Source organism: Hemicordylus capensis, chromosome 4 (assembly GCF_027244095.1).
Source record: "Hemicordylus capensis ecotype Gifberg chromosome 4, rHemCap1.1.pri, whole genome shotgun sequence".
Classification (NCBI taxonomy): Eukaryota; Metazoa; Chordata; class Lepidosauria; order Squamata; family Cordylidae; genus Hemicordylus; species Hemicordylus capensis.
The window spans coordinates 11,800,115-11,827,740 of NC_069660.1; the positions used below are offsets into that span (position 1 = coordinate 11,800,115).

Consider the following 27,626-nt stretch of genomic DNA (forward strand, 5'->3'; position numbering starts at 1 on the left):
CATGCTCCGCGCGCGGCAGTGGTGTTGACGTCACCGCCGCCCGGTCCGCGCCGCCATTGGAGTTAGAAGGGCTCCTCCGGCTGGCAGAGAGCCTCTTGTCTTCTCCCCTCGCCCCCGGTCGTAAGGAAAAGGGCAGAAGACATTACAGTCCCGCCCCACCCACCCCGCGCTTTCAGCCCGAGAACGGAGGGAGGGTGTGAGGGAGAAGCAGGCGAGCGCGCGGCGGGGCTCTCTCTGAGGAGGCGGGCGATGTGAGGGGAACAGCGAACGAGCGCGCGCGCGGCCCTCTCCCTTCCCCCCCTTCCCCGGGGCGCCGCCGTCCTGTTACGCACGCACGTGCGCGCGCACTCCCGGCTGGCCTTCCTTCCTCCCTCCCTCCTCCCTGGAAAGGTGAGTGAGGGGAGGGGGCGCGCGCTCGCCCGCCCCCCGCTCAGTCCTTGCCCCGCCCCCTGCCCTCTCGTGCCTGGCCACGCCCCCTTGCACATTTCCTCTCCCCTCCGCCTCCTCCCTTTCCCCCCTCTTCCAAGGCGCATGAGAGATGTCTGCCACCAGTGTTGACCCCCAGGTAAGTAAGTGGGTAAAGGTTGTTGGGGGAGCTGTAGAAGAGAAAGGTCGCGGGCAGCACTCCTCCTCCTCCTCTTCTGAGTCTGTTCCCTCACTCTGCCTTCCTGGGCCTCCCTGCTGGTCCCCGGGCCTCCACAAATCCCTCTTCCTCCTTCGCACATTCTCCTTCCGCTCTCTCGATGGCCGCCAGTCGTGCTGTCCCTCCCATACACGTTGCTCTCTTTTGTATATGGTTCATGCTTGCTTTATTTGCTTCAGGTCTTTGCCGACTGCCAGTGTGCCTTCTCTGCGATTGCGACAAACGTTACAATTGGGAGGGTATGCCTAAGATAACTTAAGTGTAGACTTGGGTGAAAATGTGGCAAACACATGTTTAGAAATGCACATCACATGCCTGGAAACTTGCATGTCATGTGTACGCTCATGAGGGAGCTTTGATTGGCTCTGGTTCTGTTGAATGTACCCTTGGTTGGCAGACCTGCTTTTGCACCTGAGCAATGTGAAAAAGGGCTACCTGAAGCTGTTGTAAGTCCCTTCCGAAGAATGGGTGTCTCCTTGTTTTTGCCATTGGTTATTGCTGTGTTTATGTATGTCCCAGATACTCAACATCTCTTCACCTACGTGAACACACACATGTTGGAACTAGCTCTATCTTTTTCTCTGGCTCTGCCTTTCATTGATGTCTTGTCTACCTGGTTGGGCTTCAGTTTGGCTCCAAACTTCATTGGGTATCAGTTTATAGGGAAATACTTAGTGGTCTCCCTACCTTCCCTTTTAAAAAACTGTTATTAAGGAAGTGACTCTTTCAATCTTTAATTTTGCAAAAAAGGCAATGCAGTCCACCTACCTTCAACTTTGAGTGTTGCTCTTTCATTAGGTTGCTGTGTTTCCCTCCTCTGGTACTCATGCTATCTCACTCCCTGTTTAGGCATATCTGATGTCTTATTGTCTCCCCCCCAATATTTTCTTTCTCTGCATGTTTTTTCTCTGAAAAATATGCTTCAGAACACTGTTTATAGATCTCCTCCTTCTGAAGGAACTTGGCACTTTTTTCTGCTGTCCTTGCTTTGAGTGGGTTCAGGACTTGATTGAATGTAAATGCACTTCCCCTTTAAGGATTTTAGATTATCTCTGTAATTCTTATAATAACCCTGTAGTGTGGACTAGTATTTTCCTCATATTTTAGGTAGTGGGCCTGAGGCAGAGAGATAGTGACTTGCCTAAGACCACCTTGTAAGATAATGGCTGAGATGAGATTTGAACTTGGGGCCTGCTAATTCACAGACTTGGCTACAAGCATCAACTTGGCACAGATACACTTTTTAAAAAAATTACCGTGGTCTATTCCTTCCTTAGTTGCTTCCTTACTTTGTAGGTGTCCTCCAACACACCACTCTTCATAAATTTTTAGCCACTTCTTGATTTGTGTGTGGAGAGAATTGCCCTTACCGTGCTGCTTCCCCTGGTAACTTTGCCTTAGTGTTTGGTTTTTTTTACTCAGTTCTTGAATTCAGAAGTGTGGTTATCTTCTTTTCATTCTGCCCTTCTGTACTTAGGATACTCAGAGGAGTTATAAGCTTATCACTTCCTAATAATCAGCCTTCTCCCCTGCCCCGCCCTCCAATTTTCTTTTTCTGGTAAACCGCCCCTTCATTTTAATATATCTAGAACACATACTAATTTATCTTTGAGAAACTAGGTTTGTTTTTCTACCTTATTTCCAGGTCTCTTGAAATTGGTAGGACTTAAATTAGTCATGGCTAACTTCCCTTATTGAATTCAGTGGTGCTTAGTCATGACTGATTAGTTGGGATGCTGCCCGTGGTTTTCTTGAGTCTCTGCCTGACACTATATCCAGACATTTTTGGATACTGAGGGGGCTGTTCTTAAGTTAAAAAACAACAACTGGGCAGCATCCAGACTTACTGTGGAACATTGTTCTGGTGGTGGACGCTGCTTCTGTTAACAGTTGTGCGTACACAAGGGGTCCATAAACAACTGGAGCTCTTCATTTGTTCATGGAATCCGCTGAAGATCTGTTATGCACAATCCCTGACATTCATGATCCAGCTTATCAATCTATATAATTTTAAAGGAGCTTGCCCTGCTCATTCCTGTAAACTATTGTATGTGTATTATATTTGACAAATTAGCATACCTGTATAAACAAGAATAACTGTTTACTTTATTCTGAAGGCTCAGCAAAATGAAAAGTTTTTCTCTCTCTTTATCTTACCATGTACTATGATTTGACAGAGACCGAAAGGACAAGATAATAAAGGTAAGGAAAACTGACCTAACATACAGGTATCTGAAACTGTTCTCAAAGTAGATATAAATTAAATGCATAATAGAATTCTTAGCTGCCACGCTTTCATTAGTATTTTAATGTGCAGCAGGATCTCATGTATGTTTCATCACAAGCAAAGCTCACTGAATTCAAAAAGGCTTACTCCCAAGTAAGTCTGAATAGGATTGAAATCTTATAAATTGTTTGTGTGTTGACACCATTGTTTATGCAAACATTCATTTTATGGTTTGTGTTTAACATTGAAGAAGCAAACTTCTGTACTTTTTGTCCAGAAAAGTTGCTTTCATGTATATAAAAGAAAGGGTAAAAAAATAGTAAATTTCCAGGATTGTGATAATGTTGTATTATAGTTAGGCCACTTCCCCTTCTTTCACCAGAACTCGTGTGTGTTTGTGGGTGGATTATAGATCATGGGAGCAGACACATCACTGTTCTTTTTCCACTGAAACTATTTTTGGAGCACTTATCCCAAAGTTCAAACTTGTATGAACACAAAATGTAGAGTTCATGTGTAAAACAGTGACATTTGACGTGGCTGGATTTAGCAAAGCAAATAGTAGTGGTCACACAATTCATATTACATATTGAGCCCTTTCTCACGATCAGGGACCTGGGCAGGAGGGGATGTGGGGAGGAAGGCTACAGAAGCTTACCTTGCCCACGAACTACTGGGTCCAAGTTGCTGGGCACAGAGATTACACGCCCAGACAATCCGCTGCTGCCTCAGGCAGCACGGAGTTACAGGGGCCAGGACATGCAATCCCGGCCCCCCGGAAATTCCCCAATGCACTGCTCAAGTGTGTGGTGCATTGTGGGTATCCCCCCCCCCCAGCTACAGGTGGGTGCCCCTCAGTGTCTTGGCATCCACAGAAAGCAGTCGGCACTGACATGGTCAGTTAAACATGGTTAAGGGCGTGCTCACTCCCTTAACCTCATTTAAACAGCTGGGATCTGTAGCTGGGTCTGCTGCTGAGGTGCCAACGATATTATATATTTCATTGTCTATCCCATTCTGAGGTTTTTAGAACAGTCAACAGATCAAAAAAGTAAAATATAGCTTGCATATTCAAAGAAGTATTCCTTGTCTCTTGGAGTACTTCTACAGTCTCTTACCATCATCTTACAAACCTTTTCTTCATACAGTTTTAGTGCTGAGAATTTTCACCAGTGGTGAGGGGGTGTCTTCAGCATAAGCATGTTAAGAAAGATAGTGCAGTAGACAAAATAGAAAATGTCGTCATAAGCCATAGTATAGCAACTTCCATTAGATTGTGCCATATAGTCAGTTTTCTGTCGTTCCTTATTGCCCTCACCGCAATCTGACACAGAGTTGGGTATACTGAAGTTTGTTGTCTTGAGGGAACTTAAACTCTTAGTGGGATTGTGATGTTTGTGGCATGCCACTGTCTCTGGTGTTCTGGAAATACCCTTTTATAGCACAAATGTTCACACTGTGCTTCTAGCACTTTTTAAAAGCTTTTTGCTTGAGGTCTCTGTAGCAAAGCATCTTTTTAAGTGGCTTTAAAATTCTCTGTTCTTTTTTAAAATAAGCTCTGCAACTGTGGATGCTTTTCTGTTCTACTGTAATAATAAGCTTTTAAAGTTGTATAACTTTCAGGCTAATGCATTTGTGTTAAATATAAGTTTAATAGTTTCATGAAGTTTAATTTTTGTTTAGTATAGCTTAGAGATGTGCCTTTTAGGGTTGTGCAGATTGATTTGGGTACAAATTGATTTGTACCCCAATCTAGCTGATTTTTGTGATTTGGAGACAAAACAAATCACCCCTGTGGTCCATTGTCTAGATTCGAGTACAAATCGATCCACGCCTAATTCGATTCAAAGCGATTCATGATTTGGATCCCTCCTCTTAATTCCCCCAGATTCCCAGCTTACATTTTTTTTAAAAGACTAACCTCTAGCCCTTGTAGAAGTGGAGTTATGGAACAACATGTGTGGTCACTATTTTTCAAGTGTTTGGATTCTTTGGTGTATAATAATTTTCCCTCAGTGAATCCCTATGAGGATGCGCATCACACTTTCATTTCTTCTATTCATTTTGACTTGTCTTTTCAACTGTGTCAACTGTCATGTTGCCCGCAAGGCAGTGGGGTTCTACTCAGTTTATGTTCTAGGATTTTTTTTCAAGTGTTTAGGCTCTTTGGTGTCTAATAACCTTTCCTCATAATAAATCTCTATGAGGATTCATTATGCACCAAATAGTCTAAACACCTCAAAAATTCCTAAAATATATAAACTGAATACCCAGTGGCTTGTGGGTTGCAGGGTAGTTGTCACATGGGATGCCACTAATTCCCCACCCCCACCTGCAAAGCAGTGGGATCAAAATGAACAGAAGAAATGAAGGTGTGTAATGAAGATAACAGAATCTAAACCCTTCAAAAATACCTAAAAAATAAACTGAGTACCCCAGTGTGTGTGTGTGTGGGGGGGGCGGGTAGTGGTGTAGTTGACACATGGCAGTTGACAGTTGGCACTGTCCAGTGACAGTCAAAATGAACAGAAGAAATGAAGGTGTGCAATGAATCTCATAGGGATTCATTATGAGGAAAAGTTATTATACACCAAAGAATCCAAACACTTGAAAAATAATGACTGCACATTTTGCTCCATAACTCCACTTCTACAAGGGCTAGAGCTTAGCTCTTTCTTTCTTTCTTTTTTTAATGAAAGGTGGGGATCTGTTTTAGGGTTAGGATATGGCAACTTTGAATCCCCATTGTTTCCTATGGTGGAAATGTTCAAAATCAGTAAAAACTTTAAAAAAAAAAATCATTAAGTATCAACCAAATGTCCCACTGCCTTGAAATTTGGGTGGTAGGGTGGCAACCCTGGGGACCTATCCACCACCCAAATTTGGTGCCCCTAGGACCTTGTTAAGTGGTCCAAATTTGTCCGAATCCGAATCGAATCAAAGCAAATACAAATCAAATCTGGGATTATTTGGAGGGGGTAGATTTGGATACCAAACAAATCAGGGATGATTTGTTTTGGGCACAAATCAAATTTAAAAAATCAATTTGTGCACATCCCTAGTGCCTTTGACTTTGTGTACATATAAGAGCAGGCTTTTAAAAAATAATTGCTTTTAATATGTTGGTTTTTAAAAACATTTTAGCATATCCTACTTCTAACAGTTCCAGTTGTGTGTTAACTTCATATTGTCAGTAGTTTTCAAATTTTCTACCTTTTAAAGAAACCCTTTCCACATCATTTGATCTGCTAAGGAATCCCTGTGTACTGCAGAGGATTCTGGGCATGGGAAAGTACTCTGGCCTTCCAAGGAATCCTTGAGTTCTCCAAAACAGCTTGAAAAATTCACTTGTAGATTAGTGCTAGTTATATAGCTGTAATAGTGTGCTGGATGCAGTTTAGGCCATAGAAATATCCTTAACAGGATATTGAGTCATTTCCAAGACTGATCTAGAGACTAACATTACCCATAAGGGAGTGTAGAATCTCCATTTTACATGCAAGGATACCAAGGCTTGAACTTTAAAGGCCACTCAGCCAGCATTTTATTGACCTCTTTCTGGCAAGCCTTGCTGACTTGGAGGCCTCTCAGATTTCTGCTCTTGCTTGCTAAGCTCTCCAGTTTTCTTTTACAGAAGTAGTACACATTAGCACACTGTATGAGTTTTAGTCCGGTTCTTCCTAAAGCTGTGTTGCAGGTAGTTGAAAAACCTGCTTACATTACAGTTAACTGTCATTCAAACTAGTTTTATAAGCAACAATGGTATTTTGACTGCCTGTGGACACTTTTCCTCATCTTGTTGAAACCTGACCCCTTTGCCTTCTCTGAATAGATGATGCCAAGGGATAAAGCAGCTTTATTTACATATACAGCCACTGTACTTTAGAATCTAGATATTCATTGAAACTTCAGAATATATTGCATGCTCTTGACTGCAACTCTTTTGTTTCAGTGCAAAATGGTTCACTTCATCAAAAGGATACAGTTCATGACAACGATTTTGAGCCTTACCTTTCTGGACAGTCCAATCAGGTTAGTAAACACTCCTGAAATAAGTGAGTTGATTTTTTAAAATGATATTTTGCAGAGATTGATTATTGGGAAACTCATTTTTAAAAAGGAAACATTTTAGTATATGGCAGAGAGAGTCAAGAGGCCATTTACATTAACATTTTGCTTCTGTTTTTCATTCACATAAACAAGTAATCCCTAGTTTAAGTCAGTGTCATGTACATGTCTGCTCAGAACGTTGTACTGTGTGTGTGCGCTTCAGAAGTAAAGATTGCAGTTAATGCAAATGTTTGTAAAACTGTTACTAAGTAGGCATAGTAGCAGCTCATCCTAAAGTACCAGGCAGCCACCAAAGGAGACAGCTTGGATGGCTCCTCTTTCTCTCGTCCCACACTGCCTGCAGGCTGGCCATTTATCATGTAGAGCTGAGCGGTTATTCATGAAGCTTTATCTGCTGAATGGCCAGCCTGCAGGCAGTGAGACACTCAGGCAGGGTGGCAGGGGAGGAGCTATCCAAGCTGCTGTCAGGAAGCAGAGGCAGCTGCACTTTTGGACACCCCCCCCCCCCCCGCTGGCTCATTAGGACAAACTGCTACTGAGTAAGCAGTTAAATTACTAATATAAACTTTTAGTTGTGCATAATCAGAAAGGAAAACACAACTGGTTCCTGAAATGTTTGTGCTTCAGAGCACTCTACAAAATTTGTGTATAAGAAAAATACAGTACATTAGCTTCTCTAGCACATGTCCTGCTTTATAATGTGCATTCATACAGTGCTCACGATTTCCAAGAATGCTGTTGTGGAGAGCATACTGTAATTCCAAGCAAGCAGTTGTTTTGGAAGACTACAGTTTCTGCATGTAAAACCCTGTCTCAGCACATCACTTTTGCCATAAATTTTCTGTGTGGACAAGATTTTCTCCTCTTGCTTCTGTAAGGTGCCAACAAATAAATACTGCTTGCTGTCGGAAAGCATTTTTCTTCAGTCCTTTACAGAATGTCTGTAGCTCAGTGCTAGAGCATACTGTTGGAATTCAGAAGGTCCCAGGTTTTTTCTGATATTTCCAGGTAGAGTTGGGAGAGAGGAGAGTCCTTGAAACCCAGGAGAGTTTCTGCCAATCTGTAGAAAGTGCTGATCTAGATGGATTATTGGTCTGACTCTACTTGAGGCAGCTTTGTATGTTCCATTAAAAAAACAAAAACAAAATTTGATCCCATGTTGGGCTTTCTGAGATCAAATATGTATTACACGAGCAATATTTTGCTCAATACTAAAGGTCATGTACAGTTGATTTATAGGATCCAGATCAGCGTTTCTCAATCAATATGCAGGGATCAAAAGCAGAGAGCTGGCTAGCTCCCTTGTACACTGGGAGGGAAATGCCTTTTCTGATGCATTACAGGGTGAGGCAGCTCCAAAAACAGCAAACTTAAAATGCCTGGCTTTTGAAGCCAGCCTGCTCCTTATGCACTGGAAAGGACACAACCCTCCCTGTCTATAAAGGAGCTAACAAACTTCTAAATAAAAATTGTACAGTAGCTTTGCCACCACAAAAAATGGTGTGTGTTGAGGGGAGGTGGAAATGCTTGTTGGGGCTAGCATAGTTTTTTGTTGGTGGGTGTAAGTGTGCTTCTAGATAAAGATTGGGAAACACAGATCTAGGCAGAACTACTAACCTTGAAAGATAAGCAGTGCTTCAAAGTGTGACAGAAGCAGATTTTACAAATGACAGCAGCATGTCTTCTCCCCATAAAACATGTACAGTATCTTTGTTTCTCATTCTTCTAAAGATCTGGCAGTCTGACACAAAAGTGAGCATTTGAACTTCCTTTTTTTATGATGGCCTGGGAAGTAAAAGCTGGAAAATTAGGAGCAAATTGAAACACTTAACATCTCTAACTGCCCCCTCTCCATGCATGTGTTGTTGTTGTTTATTTATGATCTTAGATCAAATATCATGCATGTGTATGTGTGCATGCATGTGCACACAGCTACCTTAAGCTCAGGAATTTCTCAATTGCATGTCTTGCTTATCTTTGGTGTCAAATTTCTCTATATAGCAAATGCTACGAGGATGAGTTGCCTAGTGTCAGAAACTGCCTTGAAGTAAGGACTTCTATAAAATTATTTATTCGGGCAACAAAATGTTATTATTATTTATTTAAAATATTTATACCCAGCCCCTCCGGAGCAAAACTGCTCGGGGCGGCTTACAACAATAAGATAGACACAGATACAAGTAATAAAACTATTTTTTTAAAAAAAGTTAGATTAAAAACAATTATTAGTTTCAAACTAATAAGCTTCCGAACAGTCTTCAAGGGCAGCCCCACATAGAGTGCATTGCAGTAGTCCAATCTGGATATTACCAACGCATGGAGTGACTGAGGTCAGGTCCGACTTCTCCAAGTAGGGTCGCAGCTGGCGTACCAGCCATAGTTGGTAAAAGGCACTTCTGCACACTGCCGCCACCTGCGCCTCCAATGACAACATTGGGTCCAGAAGCACCCCCAGGCTGTGGACTTGGTCTTTCAGGGGGAGTGTGACCCCTTCCAACACCAGATTTACCTCATTACTCAGATGATCAGTTCTACCAACCCAGAGTACTTCCGTCTTATCTGGATTGAGTTTCAGCTTGTTTGCCCCCATCCAGTCCAGAACAGGCTCCAAGCCTCAGTTCAGAGCATTCACTGGCTCCCTGGTGTCTGCTGACTTAAAAGATAGGTAGAGCTGGGTGTCATCAGCATATTGATGGCACTGCAGCCCACATCCACGGATGACCTCTCCCACAGGCTTCATGTAAATGTTAAACAGCATGGGGGACAGAATAGATCCTTGTGACACCCCATAGGCCAGGGATGGGGAACCTTGGCACTCCTGCAGATGTTGACCTACAATTCCCATAATCGCTAGCTATTGGCCTCTGTGACTGGGGATTATGGGAGTTGTAGTCCAAAAACAGCTGGAGTGCCAAGGTTCCCTATCCCTGCCATAGGCCAAAGGCCATGGGGTGGAGCAGGCATCCCCCAGCACCAACTTCTGAGTACAACCCCCTAGATAGGAACGGAGTCACCATATAACCGTGCCACCAAGTCCCAACCCAGAGAGACGTCCCAGAAGGATACCATGGTCAATGGTATCGAAAGCACCTGAGAGGTCCAGGAGGATCAACAGAGTCACACTCTGTCTGTCTGTCTCCTGGCGTAGGTCATCCACCAGGGCGACCAAGGCAGTTTCAGTCCCATATCCAGGTCGGAAGCCAGACTGGAAAGGATATAAGTAATCAGATTCATCCAGGGCTGCCTGGAGCGGAGACGCCACAACGCTCTCCAACACCTTGCCCAAGAAGGGGAGGTTTGAAACTGGTCGAAAGTTATTTAAGTCATCTGGGTCCAATGAGGGCTTTTTAAGGAGGGGCCTAATGACTGCCTCCAGGCAAGGAGCAAAAAGCAGCATATGCTGACTTAAATTGGGAATATTTCCCCCCATAAATTCAAAATGTATTTCCAAGGGTTGCAGTTGTTGATGAGCCTCACATAATGTTAATCAACCCCAGCATTGGAAGTGGCTGCTTTGAATCAAAGCAGATGTCCACTCTGTTGTAGAAGAGCTTTACAGTGCTGAAATAAGATGCTCCCCCTAACATTTCCAGTTTTAGTCACTTCTACAGCAAACAGTTTTTGTTGAATGGCTGCTGTTCCTGTTTGTGTTTGCTATTTTTTAACTTCCCTTATTTGTTAGAAAAAGGATTGCTTATAAATTAAGAATCCCCCCTCCCGCCGCATATGGAAATGAGCACTTTCCAAACACTTCAGGGGTTAAACTTCCAGTAGTAGTAGTAGCACTACTACTACTACAGATATTTATACAGTATACTACTCTTCAACCAAAGTTCTCAGAGCAGTTTACATATAAAAATGAGTAATACATAGACATTGGTGAAGCTTAAGAAAAAGATCTGGGCATTTCTATCAATATTCAGTGCTACATGGATGATTTCAATGATAAATTGCTGTGTTAAAATAACTTGTAGAAGTAAGAGCAAATAATATGGCTGAGTGTCTTAAGGAAGATCTACAATGTGGTTCATGCAGCATTGAAAAAAGATGAGTTGAGAGAGCACTTTTCAGCTTACCAAGAGCTTCACCATTCTTACCTCATTTTATCCTTATAATAGCCCTGTGAGGTAAGTGTGCATGAATGACTCACCAAAGACTATCTAGTGTCTTCATAGCTGAGCAGAGATTTTAGCCTGAATTGCACACATTCAGACACAGCAAACTCTTTCCTTTCTAGTCTACAACTGCAAGTTGGCTTAGGTTTTCTTTCTCATGATCCATTCCTTACATGGCATTGTGCTAAGTAGTTGTTCACCGTTTGACACTGCTTTTTATAGGATTAGAAAATGTGCATGAGGCTTCCTTGTCAGTTGACTAGATTGGAGAATTCTGGTTCTTCCCCCACCCCTTTCCTTAGTGGAGTAAAATATGAAGCTTGTCTGCCTTGGATATTGGCTAAATATATTAATTTTCCAGCTTCTTTGGGCATGTTATGCTTTGATCCTTCCTGGTCTCCCTTCCTTTCTGACACAGTACAATGCAGTACACAGTACATGCATTATATGGGAGTCTCCTATGGGTGGTTGCAAATGGAAAATCCTGCTTCAGTACAGGGTGCTGGACTGATTAGCTTCAAGTCCTTTGCTCTGTAGATTTATGAGTCTGTCTAAAATGTGGCATTACTAAAATAGCTTGATCATTCATCAAAGGCCCCCATGTAGGGGCCAGGTAGGAAAGGGCCAGTGTATGTGTATCACATACTAGCTCAGTGTATGTGTATCACATACAGAAAGTCCCAGATCTATGTGATGTGGAAAGACATTTGCCTAAGACACTGGAAGTTGCTGTTGGTCAGAGTAGACAGTACTGGGCTGTATGGACCATTGGTCTGACTTGTTCACATGTTCAGTTGTTTTCTGAAAAGAAAATGGGATAAACACTTGATGGCCTTTAGAATTACACTTTTAACTGAATTCCAAATTCCTATTAAGTGACTGATCTTGTATATTCTAGAATTATGCTGAAAAATAATACTCCTGCAGATGAACCATTCAAATAGAAATGCTTTATATACAGTAGCTGCATTTTTCGAAATCACGCAACCCCTTGATCCTCTTGGAAAATTGCTTTCAGTGATTCTCAGTGTACATATATAAGTATTGTCAGGATTTGAATCAGTTGCTCTCTTCCTGCATTTCCCACTATGAATTTACTCAAGCCACTTCCTTGGGGAAGGCTGATTAGTGTTTTGGAAGAAGTCGTTAAATGCCAGCAGCCATTGCTGTAGCTCTGCCCTAGCACTATGTGACTCAAGCTTACCATGTAATGTGTATTGGATTTCTGCCAGATGTTTTTGGGGCAGTGCCTGCCCGTGAAACCGGGTCCACCTTTGAAACAGGGAAGCCTATCTGTGTGCCTGGCACCTTTGCAGATGAAGCTTGCTGCCATAGTGGGCAGGCCATGCTAAGTTGTATAATTTTGCTAGAGCATAATTGTCTTATCACTTACCCATGCTGCACCAGGCCACAGTCCTGCTTTTAGTGCCCAAACATCCTGAAGGGTGAGAACTTCTTTTTAACTGTTGAAGTTGCATCTTTGTGTCAGAAACTCTAAATAGATAACCACATTTAAAAAGGGTAATTGCCTATGTTTATAATTTTTAGAAATTCAGAATTATAACCAAAGGAACTTAAGAATACATTAGTTGAAATGTATTCTTAATAGTAAGGCTTTCTTTCAAGAACAGTTCCCTATGAGAAACCAAACAAAATAGATGGAATGCTTTGCAGAGATTACTGGTGAAGCTGCTTGAGCCTGTGTGGAAATATTAGACTTTGAATTGTAAGGTGGTGGAAGGTCACAAACGTGTGCTAGAATGGATAGGAGACTAGAAATACTTTGGGGCAAAATACCTGCTGCTTTAAATCACTTGTACCGTATTTTACGGACTATAAGACGCACCTTAAATTTAATCCAGTTTTTGAGAGTTTTCCTTCTCTGAGCTTTCCTTCTCCTCTCGCCTCCATCATCTCCCCTCCAAGCCCTCTCACCGCGCCCTGCTCTGTCCTCTTGCTTTCGTTTTCTTGCGGGGTGAGCAGTAGCGAGCCCACGTTGGTGACCCGCAGCGGCAGCTGTCTCTGGTTGTTGTTAATCGCGGCCGCCGGCGGGGCCCGCCCGGGACCTCCTTCTCCACCTCCTCTTGTGCCTCTGGCGGCTCCTGCGGGCTGGCGCTCGCCTGCGCGGGCTCGTCTCCGGGTCAGACCCTGTGTCCCCTCAGAGGGCGGCGCAGCAGCAGCCTCTCACACTGCAGCAGCATCGGAGCAGCAACCAGAGGGAGCCTGTGGAGGGGGGGCTGACTAGGATGCTCCCGGCAGGCCCCAGCGAGAGAGGAAGGGAGGTGGGAAGCGAATCCTCCCTGCTTGCCCTTCCTCCTCCTCTTCCTCCTCCTCCCCCCTCTCTTTCCCAACAAGCCCAACATCTCCCCGGAGTATAAGACGCACCTGAATTTGGGCGGTTATTTTTCAAGGGGGAAAGTGCGTCTTATACTCTGTAAAATACGGTAGTTACAGCCCTTTGGAGAAAAGAAGCTGTGGAAAAGCTAAACAGAAAAAGATGGCTAAGAATAGATATGAAAAGAAGAAACAGAAGTAGCACTGTGGACATTAAATAGAAGATATCCATAAACAGTTTTAAAGAGTGGGATAATCTTTAAGACTAGGAGAGCCCATATTGTGAACAGGAACAGAACAGGAAATTAGAGATAAGAAAGTTGGCATGAGACTTTAAAGAGTAAGAACATAAGAAGTGGCTTGCTTCATCATGCCATTTGTTCCAGCATCCACACTGCCAGAGTTACAGGAGGACAAGAAATTCAGAGTTGAGAAATGGATCTGAATTGTGGTAAAATGCAAACAAAATAGCTGGCAAGACGAATGGTAATTTGTATTGGGTCTGAACATGAAATAAAATATTTGGCAAATATTCAATCATGGTGGTTTGAGGAATGAATGAAAATGGTATTTTAATAGGGGAGCCCACAAAAGTACTTCAAAATTTTCTCTGTGTATGTGTGTGGTGTCTTTATCAGGTGTGAATCTTGCTTCACAAAGCCACACTTTGGTGAGTAGCAGCTGTAGCAATGCTTCAAGCTTGGTTGCTTTTAGTAGCAGTTGGCTCCTTACAGCTGTCATAGTATTTCCCCAAAACATGCTGGGGAACTAATATCATGACATTCCCCAGAACATTCTAGGAATAAAAATGGTGGCCTCTTTGTGGTTTGTAGTGTGACGTGCTGCTGTGGCTATTTGCCAAGGCACAGTTTTGTGAAACAAGGCTCTTTTTACGCAGCACACCATGCCCCCTGCCCCTCAGACATCAAGGTACTTGGGTGGACTCCTCAAAACTCCCTCCCATTTTCACCAGTTATTTTGCAGTTTGCAAACTGGGGAGGGGGTAATTTCAGGCTGGCATTGGTGTTAATGTCAACTGAATTCTGGACAGAAAAGTAAACCAAGCTTAGTGAGAAACGGTAATAAGAAGACAAATGTGTTAATCGGTGCAGGAAATAACTAGAACACTGGGAGGGGTGCTTGTGGTAGCAATATGACTTGTCCCCTTTGCTAAGGAGGGTCCACCCTGGTTGTATATGAATGGGAGACTACATGTGTGAGCACTGTAAGATATTCTGCTTAGGAAATGGAGCTGTGCTGGGAAGAGCATCTGCATGTAGAAGATTCCAAGTTCCCTCCCTTGCATCTCCAAGATACGGCTGAGAGATTCCTGCCTGCAACCTTGGGGAGAAGCTGCTACCAGTCTATGTAGACAATGCTGAGCTAGATGGAACAATGGTCTGACTTGGTATATTGCAGCTTCTTATGTTGCTAAGGTTATGGAGCAAGATATGATGGGTTTTGGCAACTTAAGAACATAAGAACAGCCCTGCTGGATCAGGCCCAAGGCCCATCTAATCCAGCATCCTGTTTCACACATGGCCCACCAGATGCCACTGGAAGCCTACAGGCAGGAGTTGAGGGCATGCCCTCCCTCCTGCTGTGACTCCCCTGCAACTGGTATTCAAAGGCATCCTGCCTTTGAGGCGGGAGGTGGCCTATAGCCCTCCGACTAGTAGCCATTGATAGACTTCTCCTCCATGAATTTATCCAAACCCCTCTTAAAGCCATCCACATTGTTGGCTGTCACCACATCCTGTGGCAGAGAGTTCCACAAGTGGATCACGCATTGTGTGAAAAAGTACCTCCATTTGTTGGTCCTAAAATTCCTGGCAATCAATTTCATGGGATGACCCCTGGTTCTAGTGCTGTGTGAGAGGGAGAAGAATTTATCTCTATCCACTTTCTCCACACCAACCATGCCTGATTTTATAGACCTCTATCATGTCTCCCCGCAGTCGTCTCTTTTCTAAACTAAAGAGCCCCAGGTGTTGTAGCCTAGCCTCATAAGAAAGGTGCTCTAGGCCCCTGATCATCTTGGTTGCCCTCTTCTGCACCTTTTCCAGTTCTATAATGTCCTTTTTTAGATGAGATTACCAGAATTGTACGCAGTACTCCAGGTGTGGCCGCACCATAGTTTTTTATAAGGGCATTGTAATATTAGCAGTTTTATTTTCAATCCCCTTCCTAATGATCCCTAGCATGGAATTGGCCTTTTTCACAGTTGCCACACATTGAACTGAAAGAATTGGAGGTGGAAGAGAAAAGAATTAATGTGAAACTTCTCGTATGTGTCTTGGCAAAAATAGCAAAGGATGAGATTGTCATTGCAGTTTACTTTTGGATTAAAATTTCTTACTAGGCTTTTTGTAATGGTTACTATTTTTAAGTTAATCCTGTTTCAAGGCAACACATTTAATTGAAAGAATTTGCCAATTTTTGATTTTATTGAGATCTTGCTAAATAGAACCTCTGCTAACTGGGCAAAGAGGCACCCTTTTAACAGGGTGATTCTCTTTATTTAGCAGGGGGAGAGTAGCTGGCCCTATCCACGCCCAGCACAGTACCTCCAGTGACTGTTGCTGATGTCTATCATATGTTTCTTTTTAGATTGTGAGCCCTTCGGGGCAGGGATCCATCTTATTTATTTGTTATTTCTCTATGTAAACCGCTTTGGGAACATTTGGTGGTGGTGGTGAATTGTATTCAAGAACACTTTAAAAGCTGTTAGGGATAAGTAATCCAATTCTCTTATTACAACATTGCCAACTTGGGAAACCAGTTTAGACAGAATTCTCTGATTACCAAAATTTAGAAGAGTTTTTAAGCAGTATGCTCACTGAAAGTGCAGAAGGCTGCATGTTTCTCGTGAGATTTACCCTTGAACGAGTTCATTCATAAGACTTCCCACTAAGAAATAAAACTGTATATTAGTTGTAATTTTGAAAGACTAAAATAATTGAAAAGCAAGCAATATTTTTAAAATGTAAAGTAAACTTAAACTTTCAAAAGCATTTATTCTGGTTTGAATAACACATTGTGACTACTTGAATCTGAAATTACTCTTTTTGTCTTTAACAGAATAACAGCTATCCATCAATGACAGATCCTTACTTGTCGAGTTATTACCCTCCTTCTATTGGTTTTCCCTACTCTCTCAGTGAAGCACCATGGTCAACTGGAGGAGACCCTCCTATCCCATACCTCACTACCTATGGACAGCTCAGTAATGGTGATCATCATTTCATGCATGATGCTGTTTTTGGACAGCCTGGGGGACTGGCAAACAACATTTATCCCCACAGATTTAATTTTTTCCCTGAAAATCCCCCCTTCTCAGCTTGGGGAACAAGTGGGTCCCAAGGTCAGCAGACTCAAAACTCTGCTTATGGGAGCAGTTACAGCTACCCACCCAGCTCTCTGGGTGGTACTATTGTGGATGGGCAGACAGGATTTCATAACGAAACTTTAAATAAAGCTCCTGGGATGAATAGCATTGAGCAGGGAATGGTTGGACTGAAGATCGGTGGAGATGTCACAACTTCTGCTGTGAAAACAGTGGGTTCTGTGGTGAATAGTGCCGGGATGACGGGTGCTTTAACTGGCAATGGTGGATCAGGTATAAACTTGCCAGTCTCCAAGCCAACTTCTTGGGCTGCTATTGCTAGCAAACCAGCAAAACCTCAGCCCAAGATGAAAACAAAAAGTGGGCCTGTAATAGGAGGGGCTTTGCCTCCACCACCTATTAAACACAACATGGACATAGGTACTTGGGACAATAAAGGTCCTGTGGCCAAAGTTCCAACTCCTCAGCAGATCCCTTCTCCTCAATCAGTCCCTCAGCCACAAATTATTCAGCCTATTCCTGCCCAGCCGCCTCCATTGGCCCAACTGCCATACCAGAACCCTCAGCCGCCGCCACCTCAAAACCGGTGGGTGGCACCTCGTAACAGAAATGCAGCTTTCGGCCAAAGTGGAGGAACTGGTAATGAGAGCAACTCACCTGGCAGTATCCCAGCAAACTCTATCCCTGGTGGCGAATCCCATCCTGTTCTTGAAAAACTGAAAGCTGCTCACAGTTACAACCCTAAGGATTTTGAGTGGAACCTTAAAAATGGACGTGTATTCATAATAAAAAGCTACTCCGAGGACGATATTCATCGTTCTATCAAATATTCAATTTGGTGTAGCACAGAGCACGGCAACAAGCGTTTGGACAGTGCTTTCCGCTCCATGAACAGTAAGGGCCCAGTCTACTTGCTCTTCAGTGTCAACGGCAGCGGACACTTTTGTGGAGTGGCAGAAATGAAGTCACCAGTGGACTATGGCACCAGTGCTGGCGTCTGGTCTCAGGACAAATGGAAAGGGAAGTTTGACGTCAAGTGGATCTTTGTGAAAGATGTGCCCAACAACCAGCTCCGACACATCCGGCTGGAGAACAATGACAACAAACCAGTTACAAATTCCCGCGACACTCAGGAGGTGCCCTTAGAAAAAGCAAAACAAGTGCTTAAAATTATTGCTACATACAAGCACACAACCTCCATCTTTGATGACTTTTCTCATTATGAGAAGCGCCAGGAAGAGGAGGAGGTGGTGCGGAAGGTAAATTGGCTTTAGAATGTTTTATTGAATGCACATAAAGAAATATGAACTTGTGAGTGGGGCGGGTGCAGGGAAGAGTACGAGTTATAAAAAGTAAAAATCTGTTTCAGTTCTTCTATAGGTTAAATTTTTGCCACATGCACACTCTTAATGGCCATAATACAGCATAGCCTACATCTAGCAGTCATATGCTAAACACTTAAATTAGCCTGAGCAAACTGGCTCAGATGCACAGTTGTGCCCAAATAGATGTAGTAGGTGTAGTTCCTGGCAGAACTGTGTTAGTAAAGTTGATGTATTTATTTAATACTCTTGAGTGTGCTAGTATTTTAATATTCATAGCAACTGAGTTATTTCTTGTGCAAGAGATGATAGACTGAGAATTCAGACACTGACAACTTCCAAAAAAGTACAAAGAATCGTAAAGATTTATCGAGGAAGCACAAAGGAAAGGATCTGAAGGATAGGGTTGAATGATAAATGGACTTTGAAGTAAACTATTTGTGTTTTCTGGTGTAATCTGTGACACCCCCACCCCAAAGTGCATGCACAATCCAACAATATACAACAGAAGAGTAAAACTATTCAAATAAATATCTTCAAACTATAACCAATTTTACCAGTAGTAATGTATGAATAAAATACATGTAACAGCAGTGGTGGCAATTGATTTATGGAAAAATGAAATGGGAGAACTGAAGCTAAACAAAGAATCAAAAGGTGAGAATAAAAAAGGGTCCCTAAAATCCACCAGTCCCAGGCTCATTGGCATGCTTTTCAGGAAGTAGGGATGGTGCCATCAAGTTTCAGTTTGAAGAAAGAACTTTTATACCAAACAAGGGCAGGAAATCACCCACATCAAATGTTGAACCCAGTCCTTTCTTCATCGTTACTCATGCTTTCTCCTAGCTGACAAGGTTGTGGTCACCTTAGGGGACTAACAGGAAAATCGATAGAGGTTTATAAAAGAAAACTATGCATGGTGTGGAGAGAGTGGATAAAGATAAAATTTTCTCCTTCTCTCACAGTACTAAAACTGGGGTCATCCCATGAAATTGATTGCTGTGAAATTTAGGGCTGACAAAAGGAAGTACTTTTTCACATAGTACATTGTTCATTTATGGAATTTTCTGCCATGGGTTGTGATTATGGCTGCCAGCCTGGATAGCTTTAAAAGACAAATCCTTTGAGGACAAGTCTATCAGTTGCTACTAGTACTGATAGTTGTTGGCTTGGCTACCTCCAGGTTCAGATGCAGAATGCCTTTTAATATCAAGTGCAGGGGAGCAACCACATTAGAGGGGCATGCCTTTATCTCCTGCTTATGGGCTGCTGTGGGAATTAGGATGCTGGACTAGATAGGTCTTGAGCCTGATTCAGCAAGGCTCTTATGTGGTTGCCTCAGATGCCAAGTCTTAGGCCTTAGCTCAAAACCACAGTAGTCTGTCTTCCGAGTTGGGAAAGTCACTAAGATTTGGGGTATTTGCCAATCCAGGCTTTCAAAATCCAAACAGGAAAAATGGCCTTGAAGGAAATCCAGTTTTTGAGATTTTTCTGTGAGGGGCCCTACTCATTTTGAGGAAAAATCACCCAGTCTCCAGGTTCTAGTTCTGCCCCTCCCCCTTCTTTTTTATATACTGTTAACCTCTTAGCTTCTGAAACTCTAGGTAGCATGAGTGTTGTTTGGTTCAGATCCAGGATGCCTTTGAACACCAATTGTAGTGGAGCAACAGCAGGGAAATGAGAAATGAAGCTACTTCTAGGTACTTCAGAACCAAAATCTATTTGTCCACAGTTTTGCTGCAGGACATAGAGGGAAAGTTTACACTGTCAGTGTAATGTCAGCTCTGCAGAAATCCAGGGATTCCCACGGCATGTGTGTTCCCATAGAGCAATTATGTAAAGCTGGAAACTTTCTCCAATCTCTGCTTGGCAGTGCACTAACCTGACATGAAATTGAGAGTCATAATCTTAGATTTGAACTTGGTGGTGATGATCTTGACCTCATATTGGATTGGTGAATTGGCAAGTGCAGAGCAGGGAAAATTTCCAGGTTTGCATGATGACTCTGTAGGAGTGCACATGCTGCAGGAATCTCTAGATTCTTTTGGAGCCCACATCATATTGATCGTATGAAGAGTCCCAGACAATCTCTGAGCAGACTCCTGAGAATCTCTTTTGTGTGTGTTCACTTTTCAACAACTCCTCCTCTAACCCATAAGCAGAGAAATGTGGGAATGTGATGGCCATCTGGTGTTTCTCAGGTTGGAAGATCTCTCTCCTTCCCTGGCTTGAGGGAGTTACTTGAAATGTCTCCATCCTACCATACTCTAGAAAACAAGTCATCCTAATTTGAGCTCTTGGTTGTAGGTGCTTGTGTATTGGCATTAGATCTACTTTACTTGTCTATTATTGTTTTCAACTTCAGTGTAAAAACAAAATTGTGCTTGTCCGACACTATAAACTATAATAGGGCCGTTGAAATTTAGCTTATTTAATCTCAAGGAAATGTGAAATTTGGTCGCAGTGGCCAGAAATGACTGCGGAGATTATTTCTGGCTGCCATTTTGTTTCTCAGCGTTTCAAAGTGGCTCTGTGGGGGGGGCAGCAATTTTGGCAGATTTGGGGGCATTCCAGGGCACAGCGTGACTTGGGGAGCAGCAAAGCATGGTAAGGAGCTTCCCCCCTACTCCCCGAAATTTGGCCAATTTTTGGCAGTTTTTAGAATTTTCAAGCCGACCAGGAACCTAACCCCCACAATCCCATAGCCCCTAATGCCTCAATATTCATGGCTACAGCCAGGAATGGAACCCCTGCGCATAAGGAGGCCTGCCTGTACACCATAACACTTTTAAAAACATAGTCTAACATTTTAGGCTTAGACTAATGTTTTAACTAAAAATATAACAAAGATGGATGAAACAAAAATAAAATCCTTGGGCTACAATCCAGAGAAGTAATTTGTGTGAATAAGGCCACTGTTCAGACTTTAAAAGTTTAGGTCTTTATTGTTGGGGAGGAGGAACAAGCAAGTTGTTCAAGGTTGCTCTGTAAATGAATTTTGAACATCTAGGTGGGATATTAGTTGCATGTGATCTTCATCTCCTTTCAGAAATATGGCAGATGCCAAACTACAGCTGACCACAATGCTCAAGCTCATGAGAGACTCGGTGCATAGAGGCTGAATTGAAAAATGACATCTGGCTTTCTTATTCACTGCCTCATTTGCAGTCCTTCAACACTCTTGCCATTGTGAAACTATGGAGACTAGAATCTTATTTTCAAAAGGGGGAGCTGAAATTATTGGAATTCCAGCAAAGAGCCCATGAATGCATAACACCCAGAAGTAGCATCACATGCTTCCTCCCCCTTGGTTCTCTTTTACTTGGAAGTAGTCGTTGGGGGAGTTAAATGTCTAAAACGTACCATGATATACAAAATAGTAGCAAAATATGTGCTGCTTTTGAGTGGGGGAGGGCTTGAGTTGGGTGAGGAGCTGTAGGATAGGGAGGTGATGGCAGCCAAGGGGCTATGACAGCTGGGCACGTGACCATGCACATGGCCTGGAGGGTCTGACTAGACCAAGCTACTGGAAGGAGGCTTCTTCCTTGTGAGCTGATGTGAGGAGGGAAGTGATCTTCTTTTACTATGTGCTCAGCCAGGAAATACTGTGGCTTAAATAAGTAAAACTTGCCTAAGAAGCACCATTTGCACTCTGACACAAGGATTGCAGTGTTTTCTCCCTTACACAGAAAAAAAATGCTACAGTGGCATTATTGTGGGTCTGAGCACCACTGCAGCTTTCAGTGGCTGGGAGAGCAGCCACTATAGGCTCTCAAATGTTGAACACTTTTTGATAGGATCCATACTCAGTTACAGTGGCAAGGGCAGGTTCCAAACTAAGTTAGCTCTGAAACAAGTCCCATGAATTTCCATGGGGCTTATTTGGGAACATAGGAAACTGCCACATACTGTGTCAGACCGTAGGTCCATCTAGTTCAGTATTGTCTACACAGGAAGTGGCTTCTCCACAGTTGCAGGCAGGAATCTCTCTCAGCCCTATCTTGGAGATGCTGCCAGGGAGGGAATTTGAAATCTTCTGCTCTTCCCAGAGCGGCTCCATCCCCTAAGGGGAATATCTTACAGTGCTCACACATCAAGTCATAGTCTGAATCCTGCCCTTTGTTCAGGATGCCTTGACGTGGTACTGATAGCTCATCATTTCTTTCCTCTTGGATATCTGTGCTCAGCGAGACCTCAGGGCGGGGGTGGGGGAGTGTTTTTTCTTGTGCTGAGGACATATATTCTTTTCTTTCATAATTCTTATTGCAGTGAGCTAGTTGTGGAGAGGTAAGGAGATGCAGTGGAGACCCAGGTTCAACTCCCTGCTCGGCCATGAAACTCACTGGGTGACCTTGGACCAGCCACTCCCTCTCAGCCTAACTCTCCCTTACAGGATGGTTGTATGGATAAGATGGGGTGGAGTATAGACCAGTGTTCCCTCTAACAGGAATTCCCAGATGTTGTTGACTACAACTCCCATAATCCCCAGCTGCAATGGCTTTTGCTTGGGGATTCTGGGAGTTGTAGTCAACAAGATCTGGGAATCCCTGTTAGAGGGAACACTGGTATAGATCATGTATGGCACCCTGTTCCTTGGAAGAAGGGTGGGATGAAAATGTTATAATAAATACAACTTCTAGAAATGTTCACGAGAAAAATGGGGGGAGTGTAAATTTGGGGGAAAATGAAATACATGCAATATTTTCTTATTCCTAAGCTTTGTTTAAGATATTAAATGTATTGCATATCATGGTCTTGTGCTAGCCTCGATGCTGTGGTGTTAACATAAGGATGCAGTGCAAAGTTACTGTGAAGAAAGTAACCTAGGCTTGTTCTTGTGCTAGCAAATGTGCTAGTGCAAGTGCAACATGGTGCCCTAGTCACTTGTGGAGCACCTTGTACTATCTCTTGGCACAAGCTCCTGTATATTCCTCAGAAGGTTCCTTTTCCATATCAGCAGCAATGCAGGGTGCCACAAAGAGGCCTTTTATAAGCATTGCTGTGAATGCTGCCCATTATGTATAATTTAGTTGTTGCATACAATTTTATTAATATACTGCTTTTTCAACAAAAAAAATCTCAAAAGTGGATTACACAGCAAAATAAATGAAATGCTTCCTTGTCCCAAGCGGCGCTCATCTAAAAATAAAAGAGGCACAAGGGAATTATCTGCAAACAACCACTGAAAAAGATGCTGTGCTGGGAAATTGTGCTCTGTGATATATTTTTGAAATTCATTTTTTAAAAAATTTAAACAATAGTTACAAATATTCTATGTCAGCATTATCAATATTAGAAACAATACAAAAATTTAAAATACCAGGCCACCAGGATAATGAGGGTATGCTTCTGAAGAAACAATTCTTTGCTCAAACTACTTCCAGTTCTCAGAGCGAGCACGAGTGAGTGTGTGCGCTAGCGCTAGGGTCTGTCTAATAGACCAGTGTTCAAGATGATCTAAATCATGATATTGAGTTATGCAACTGAAGAGTTCCATAAAGTTTATCTTCATCATATACAGTAAATGTCAAAGTAACTGGATGACATCCTGACTAACAAAGCAGTGGTGCAATGGTACTTCTGAAGAGTTCAAAACTAAACAGCATTGGTGCTAGCTTGTGTTCATGGAAACTTCAGCAACCTCCTTCTCCCCCAGAAGCCTTATATGTCACCTGAAAATATGTCCCTGAGGGCCACACAGCCAACATATTTTTGGAGTACTTCTTGGGAATAGGAGTCATCAAAATTTCCCCCACTGACTTAGGGTTCGAAGCACTGGTGCTTCAAAAGTGCGAATAAAATTAGCTATGTGAAATCCATATCATATTTAAAAAATAAATCACACTTTTCAAGCCTGTTTTATTTCAACTTCCTCTAAGAATCTATTTCTGAAAGATCAGTAGCTTCAGTTTCTGAATTTTCATTTTTATTTCCATAGACTTCAGATAACTTGTCTGCATGAACTGAAACAATATTCTCTGCTATATCGTGTTAGCTTGTTACTTAATGGGGGCAGGGGAAGGAATATTTCCAAACAGACTGGCATCTTTCCCATGCTATGGAAGATAAAGGAATCTGAAACCAGTGAGAAGATTTCATAATACATGCTGATAGTATACAGGGATTTTAATTGCCTAATACTGTAGAGTCACCTTAAGTGGTGCAGTGGGAAAATGCTTGACTAACAAGCAGAAGGTTGCCGGATTGAATCCCTGCTGGTACTATATTGGGCAGCAATGATATAGGAAGATACTGAAAGGCATCATCTCACATTGTGCCGGAGGAGGCAATGGTAAGCCCTTCCTGTATTCTACCAAAGAAAACCACAGGGCTCTGTGGGCGCCAGGAATCGAAATCAACTTGATGGCACACTACCTTTACTGTAGAGGGTCTTGCATGTTTACTAGAAAGCACGTTGAAGGAGTAAGGGGCAATTAAAACAAGATTTTTTAAAAAATTCTTTAAACCATTTCATTCATTCTAAAAGAGAAAACGTTTAATATGATCCTCTTTCAAAGATTACCAGTTTTTCCATCGGTGGTGGGGAATGAAATAGAATGCATTTGATCATGGGAAGATGGAAAAACCATGTGTTCCAGCCCTCCAACCTCACCCCACCCCAGTCACCGGCCTTTACATTTCTAAAGAGGGTTTGTAACTCAGTGATAGGTCATCATGCTTTGGATGAAGAAGGTCCACAGTTCCATCTCCAGTAATAAGGTTCACAAGCAACAAATTGTGGGAAAGACCACTGCCAGTCAGAGTATAGATGTTTTTTATTGCTTGAAATCTGGGCTGGATTTTTATTTTATTTTATTTTATTTTTACTTTGAGGAACTGCTCATTTTTGAGAGTACTCTAAGCAGAAAGAAAAGATATGATTTCATGGAATTCACAATATCACAGTATTAGATGAAATTCCCCTAATTTGGTTCAGAGACCATATAACAAAGAGCTGCACAATTGAATGGGGGTGTTAAATGGAAATTAGCACATGACAGCAGAACCCAAATTCTGTTTCCTTTAACGAAAACATTTTAAGTGGGAAATTCTGCTGCACTGCAGTGAGACCATTGTACACACTAAATTCCTGAAATGTAAAGAGGAATTTAGGGTTGTAGTGTCCCTGTTACCTTAAATATATTGTCATGGCTCTGCATCTTAAAACTGATATAAGTAAGGTTTTGGTGTGTGCTCCTGAGTTCTGATTTGATGTTTTTCTCTTTACAGGAACGTCAGAATCGAAATAAACAATAAGAATAAACATATATGGTTTGCTAAATATATATATATATATATACATATATATATATACTAGAACTGGTATTAAATTTGATTATGAAAAATGGAATCTTTTTTTAAAGTGTTCTGGTGCTGTATTCTGGCATCAGGAGACTGTAAAGCTTTCAGCTCCCATATCTTTTTGTGCAGGGGAAATTAAATTGTTGCATCTTTTAAGTACATTGTAGTGTGTTTTGGTTTTTTTGCCCAGGTGAATATGTTAATTTGTATCTTTTCTATGTAAAATGCTGTAGAATCCATTAATAAAGGTGTTACTTGGGGTTTTTTTTCCCAATTTTTTTAAGTTGGTTAAATAAGTTTATTTAGTATATTATAATTGAACATTCTGAAATATTAGTGTTTCCCAAAGAGTTTACTTCAGCACAAATTATGTTTCTAATCTGGAAATCACCATAATTCTATATTTATGTACTACAGATCCTCATGTCTCACCATCCCCACAATTGTCTTGATTCTTCATGGCAAGCAAAAAAACGAACGTATTGATTTCCTCTGGTCATATTTTTAGCTTGCTTGGAGAAATGCCACATGCATGTCAAAGGCATTGACATCAATACAGCAAGTTCAGATCACTTTATAGAGTTCACCTTTTTATCTGTTTATCTGATCTGTTTTTTTAATGCTGAAAATACACTTTTTTGTCTAATCAAAAAACCAAAAAGGCATAATTCACCAGGATAACTTGTGCAAACAGTGTTGTTAAACTTTGCACAAATGCACAGTTATGCACTTGCATAATTCACAATGATTTTAGTGAGGCTTGCATGAGAGATATTCCCCATGGGCTGTGCCTTACATTGTCTAAAAACAGACTTCTTTCAGATTTGGTGAACCTGTGCTCTTCAGTGGGCATCTACTATAGACCATATCCTGCAACAAAAAGGTGCAAGTTTTCCCCTCTGCCATCATCTTTGTTTTTTGTTTGTAATTAAATAATGTTGTCAACATTGCAGGGGTTGGGGGGCAATTTGACTTTTTAAGGCTGGTTTTCAGCTTTCTAATAGCCATTGAATGCAGATGATTTTTAATCTCTCCCCCCACCCTCGCTTTTTGATTCTCCACCTCCTCCCTCAAAAAGTGTCATTTAAAATCTTATACCAATAATGGTGAGCTTTAATATAGAATCTTAGTACAGACTCATATGATGGATTATGCTTCAGATGTTTAAAATTGACAGTGTATGTGTCTATATATATTTTTTTCTGTTGGATGAGTAAAAACAACTGTTTTAAGAAATGGGATTTGCTGTCATGTTTTTGTGGAATGAGGGAGCTGTCGAAGAACTGGCCACCAACTGGAGTTTCAAAATTAAGCATGAATTCTTAGTGCTCATGCCTGTTGCTTTAGCACACCGAATCTGCACGTGTTTATCGTAGAGGATCTTTTACTTATATTAGAAAACAAATATCTTCTGAAAACTATTTACTCGAGGACCTCCAATTTAAATGAAAGTTTAAGCTGTATCATTTAGACTTGTATTTAGAACATATAGCTTTGTCTCTGAACTGTTACTTCTGGTGTAAGGAGTAATGGACAGCATCAGATTAACTTTTTCCTCTAGGAGAACACAAGCCTTAATAAATATTACCTACTTAGCAAGTGTGATGTCATCTCATTTTTTTCTGCCCCTTAGTACTTGAAGGCCTGCTTGTATTGAATCTCAGACCCAGACAAAACTGTGGCTAGTTCCCCTTGCCCTCCATGAAGCAGATGCTGGGAAGTCTGAAAAAGCTTGGAACCAGAAGTTGCTATGAGGACGTGCCTGCTCCTGGGTTAGCCATATTAATGGCTGTCCCAGGTGCCTCCCAGGAGAAAGCTGCTGTTAATGTGAGTAGCATTGCAGCTGTGAGGCTTCCTCTTTTGCTGTTTCTCATCTGGGATAAGAAAGCCCTCTTCTCCCATAATGCTTGTGCTGGTTGAATAGGGGTGTACATGTGGAAGGCAATATATGTGCAAGCTGAAAATTTTGTAAATTGAAAGATTTGTGAGCACACTGGGAAAGCAATTCTGGTATATCCTGTTTACGAACAAAAGAGCCCTCCTGGGTTGGACCCAAAGTCCACTCTGTGGAGCATCTTGTTTCCCTCAATGGCCAGCCACATGCTTCCAGGGACATTCACAAGAAGGCAATAGTCCTCCCCTTCCATTGCGCCCACACAAACACACCAGCAACTGGCATTCTGTGGTGTGCTCCCTCTGAACATGGAGGTTCTGTATAGCTGACGTGCCTAGTAACCATTGATGGGCTTCTCCATTTCTTCACCTG

At 42.2% G+C, this 27,626-nt stretch overlaps 1 protein-coding gene across 3 annotated transcripts; it reads left to right on the forward strand.

Moving 5' to 3' along the window:
* The first annotated feature begins 438 nt into the window (after positions 1-438).
* YTHDF1 (YTH N6-methyladenosine RNA binding protein F1) lies at positions 439-26,959 on the forward strand. 3 transcript variants are annotated; one of them, XM_053244408.1, is made up of 5 exons: positions 439-565; positions 2,761-2,845; positions 6,823-6,902; positions 16,472-17,995; positions 25,289-26,959. In XM_053244408.1, exons 4-5 carry the CDS (start codon positions 16,490-16,492, stop codon positions 25,313-25,315), a joined length of 1,533 nt encoding a protein of 510 aa, XP_053100383.1. In that variant the 5' UTR covers positions 439-565; positions 2,761-2,845; positions 6,823-6,902; positions 16,472-16,489; the 3' UTR covers positions 25,316-26,959. The 3 variants fall into 3 exon arrangements, with proteins under 3 accessions (XP_053100383.1, XP_053100382.1, XP_053100384.1); XM_053244407.1 differs by having other exon boundaries at positions 452-565; positions 2,821-2,845; XM_053244409.1 differs by having other exon boundaries at positions 488-565; positions 2,821-2,871.
* The last annotated feature ends 667 nt before the right edge of the window (positions 26,960-27,626 follow it).

Bases quoted from the DNA above. Each gene is read 5' to 3' on its own strand.
- YTHDF1 (XM_053244407.1), top strand. From the start codon at position 539: ATGTCTGCCACCAGTGTTGACCCCCAG. The intron at 2,846-6,822 runs GTAAGGAAAACT...CTTTTGTTTCAG, and splicing joins GAAAGGACAAGATAATAAAG to TGCAAAATGGTTCACTTCAT. The intron at 6,903-16,471 runs GTTAGTAAACAC...TGTCTTTAACAG, and splicing joins TTTCTGGACAGTCCAATCAG to AATAACAGCTATCCATCAAT.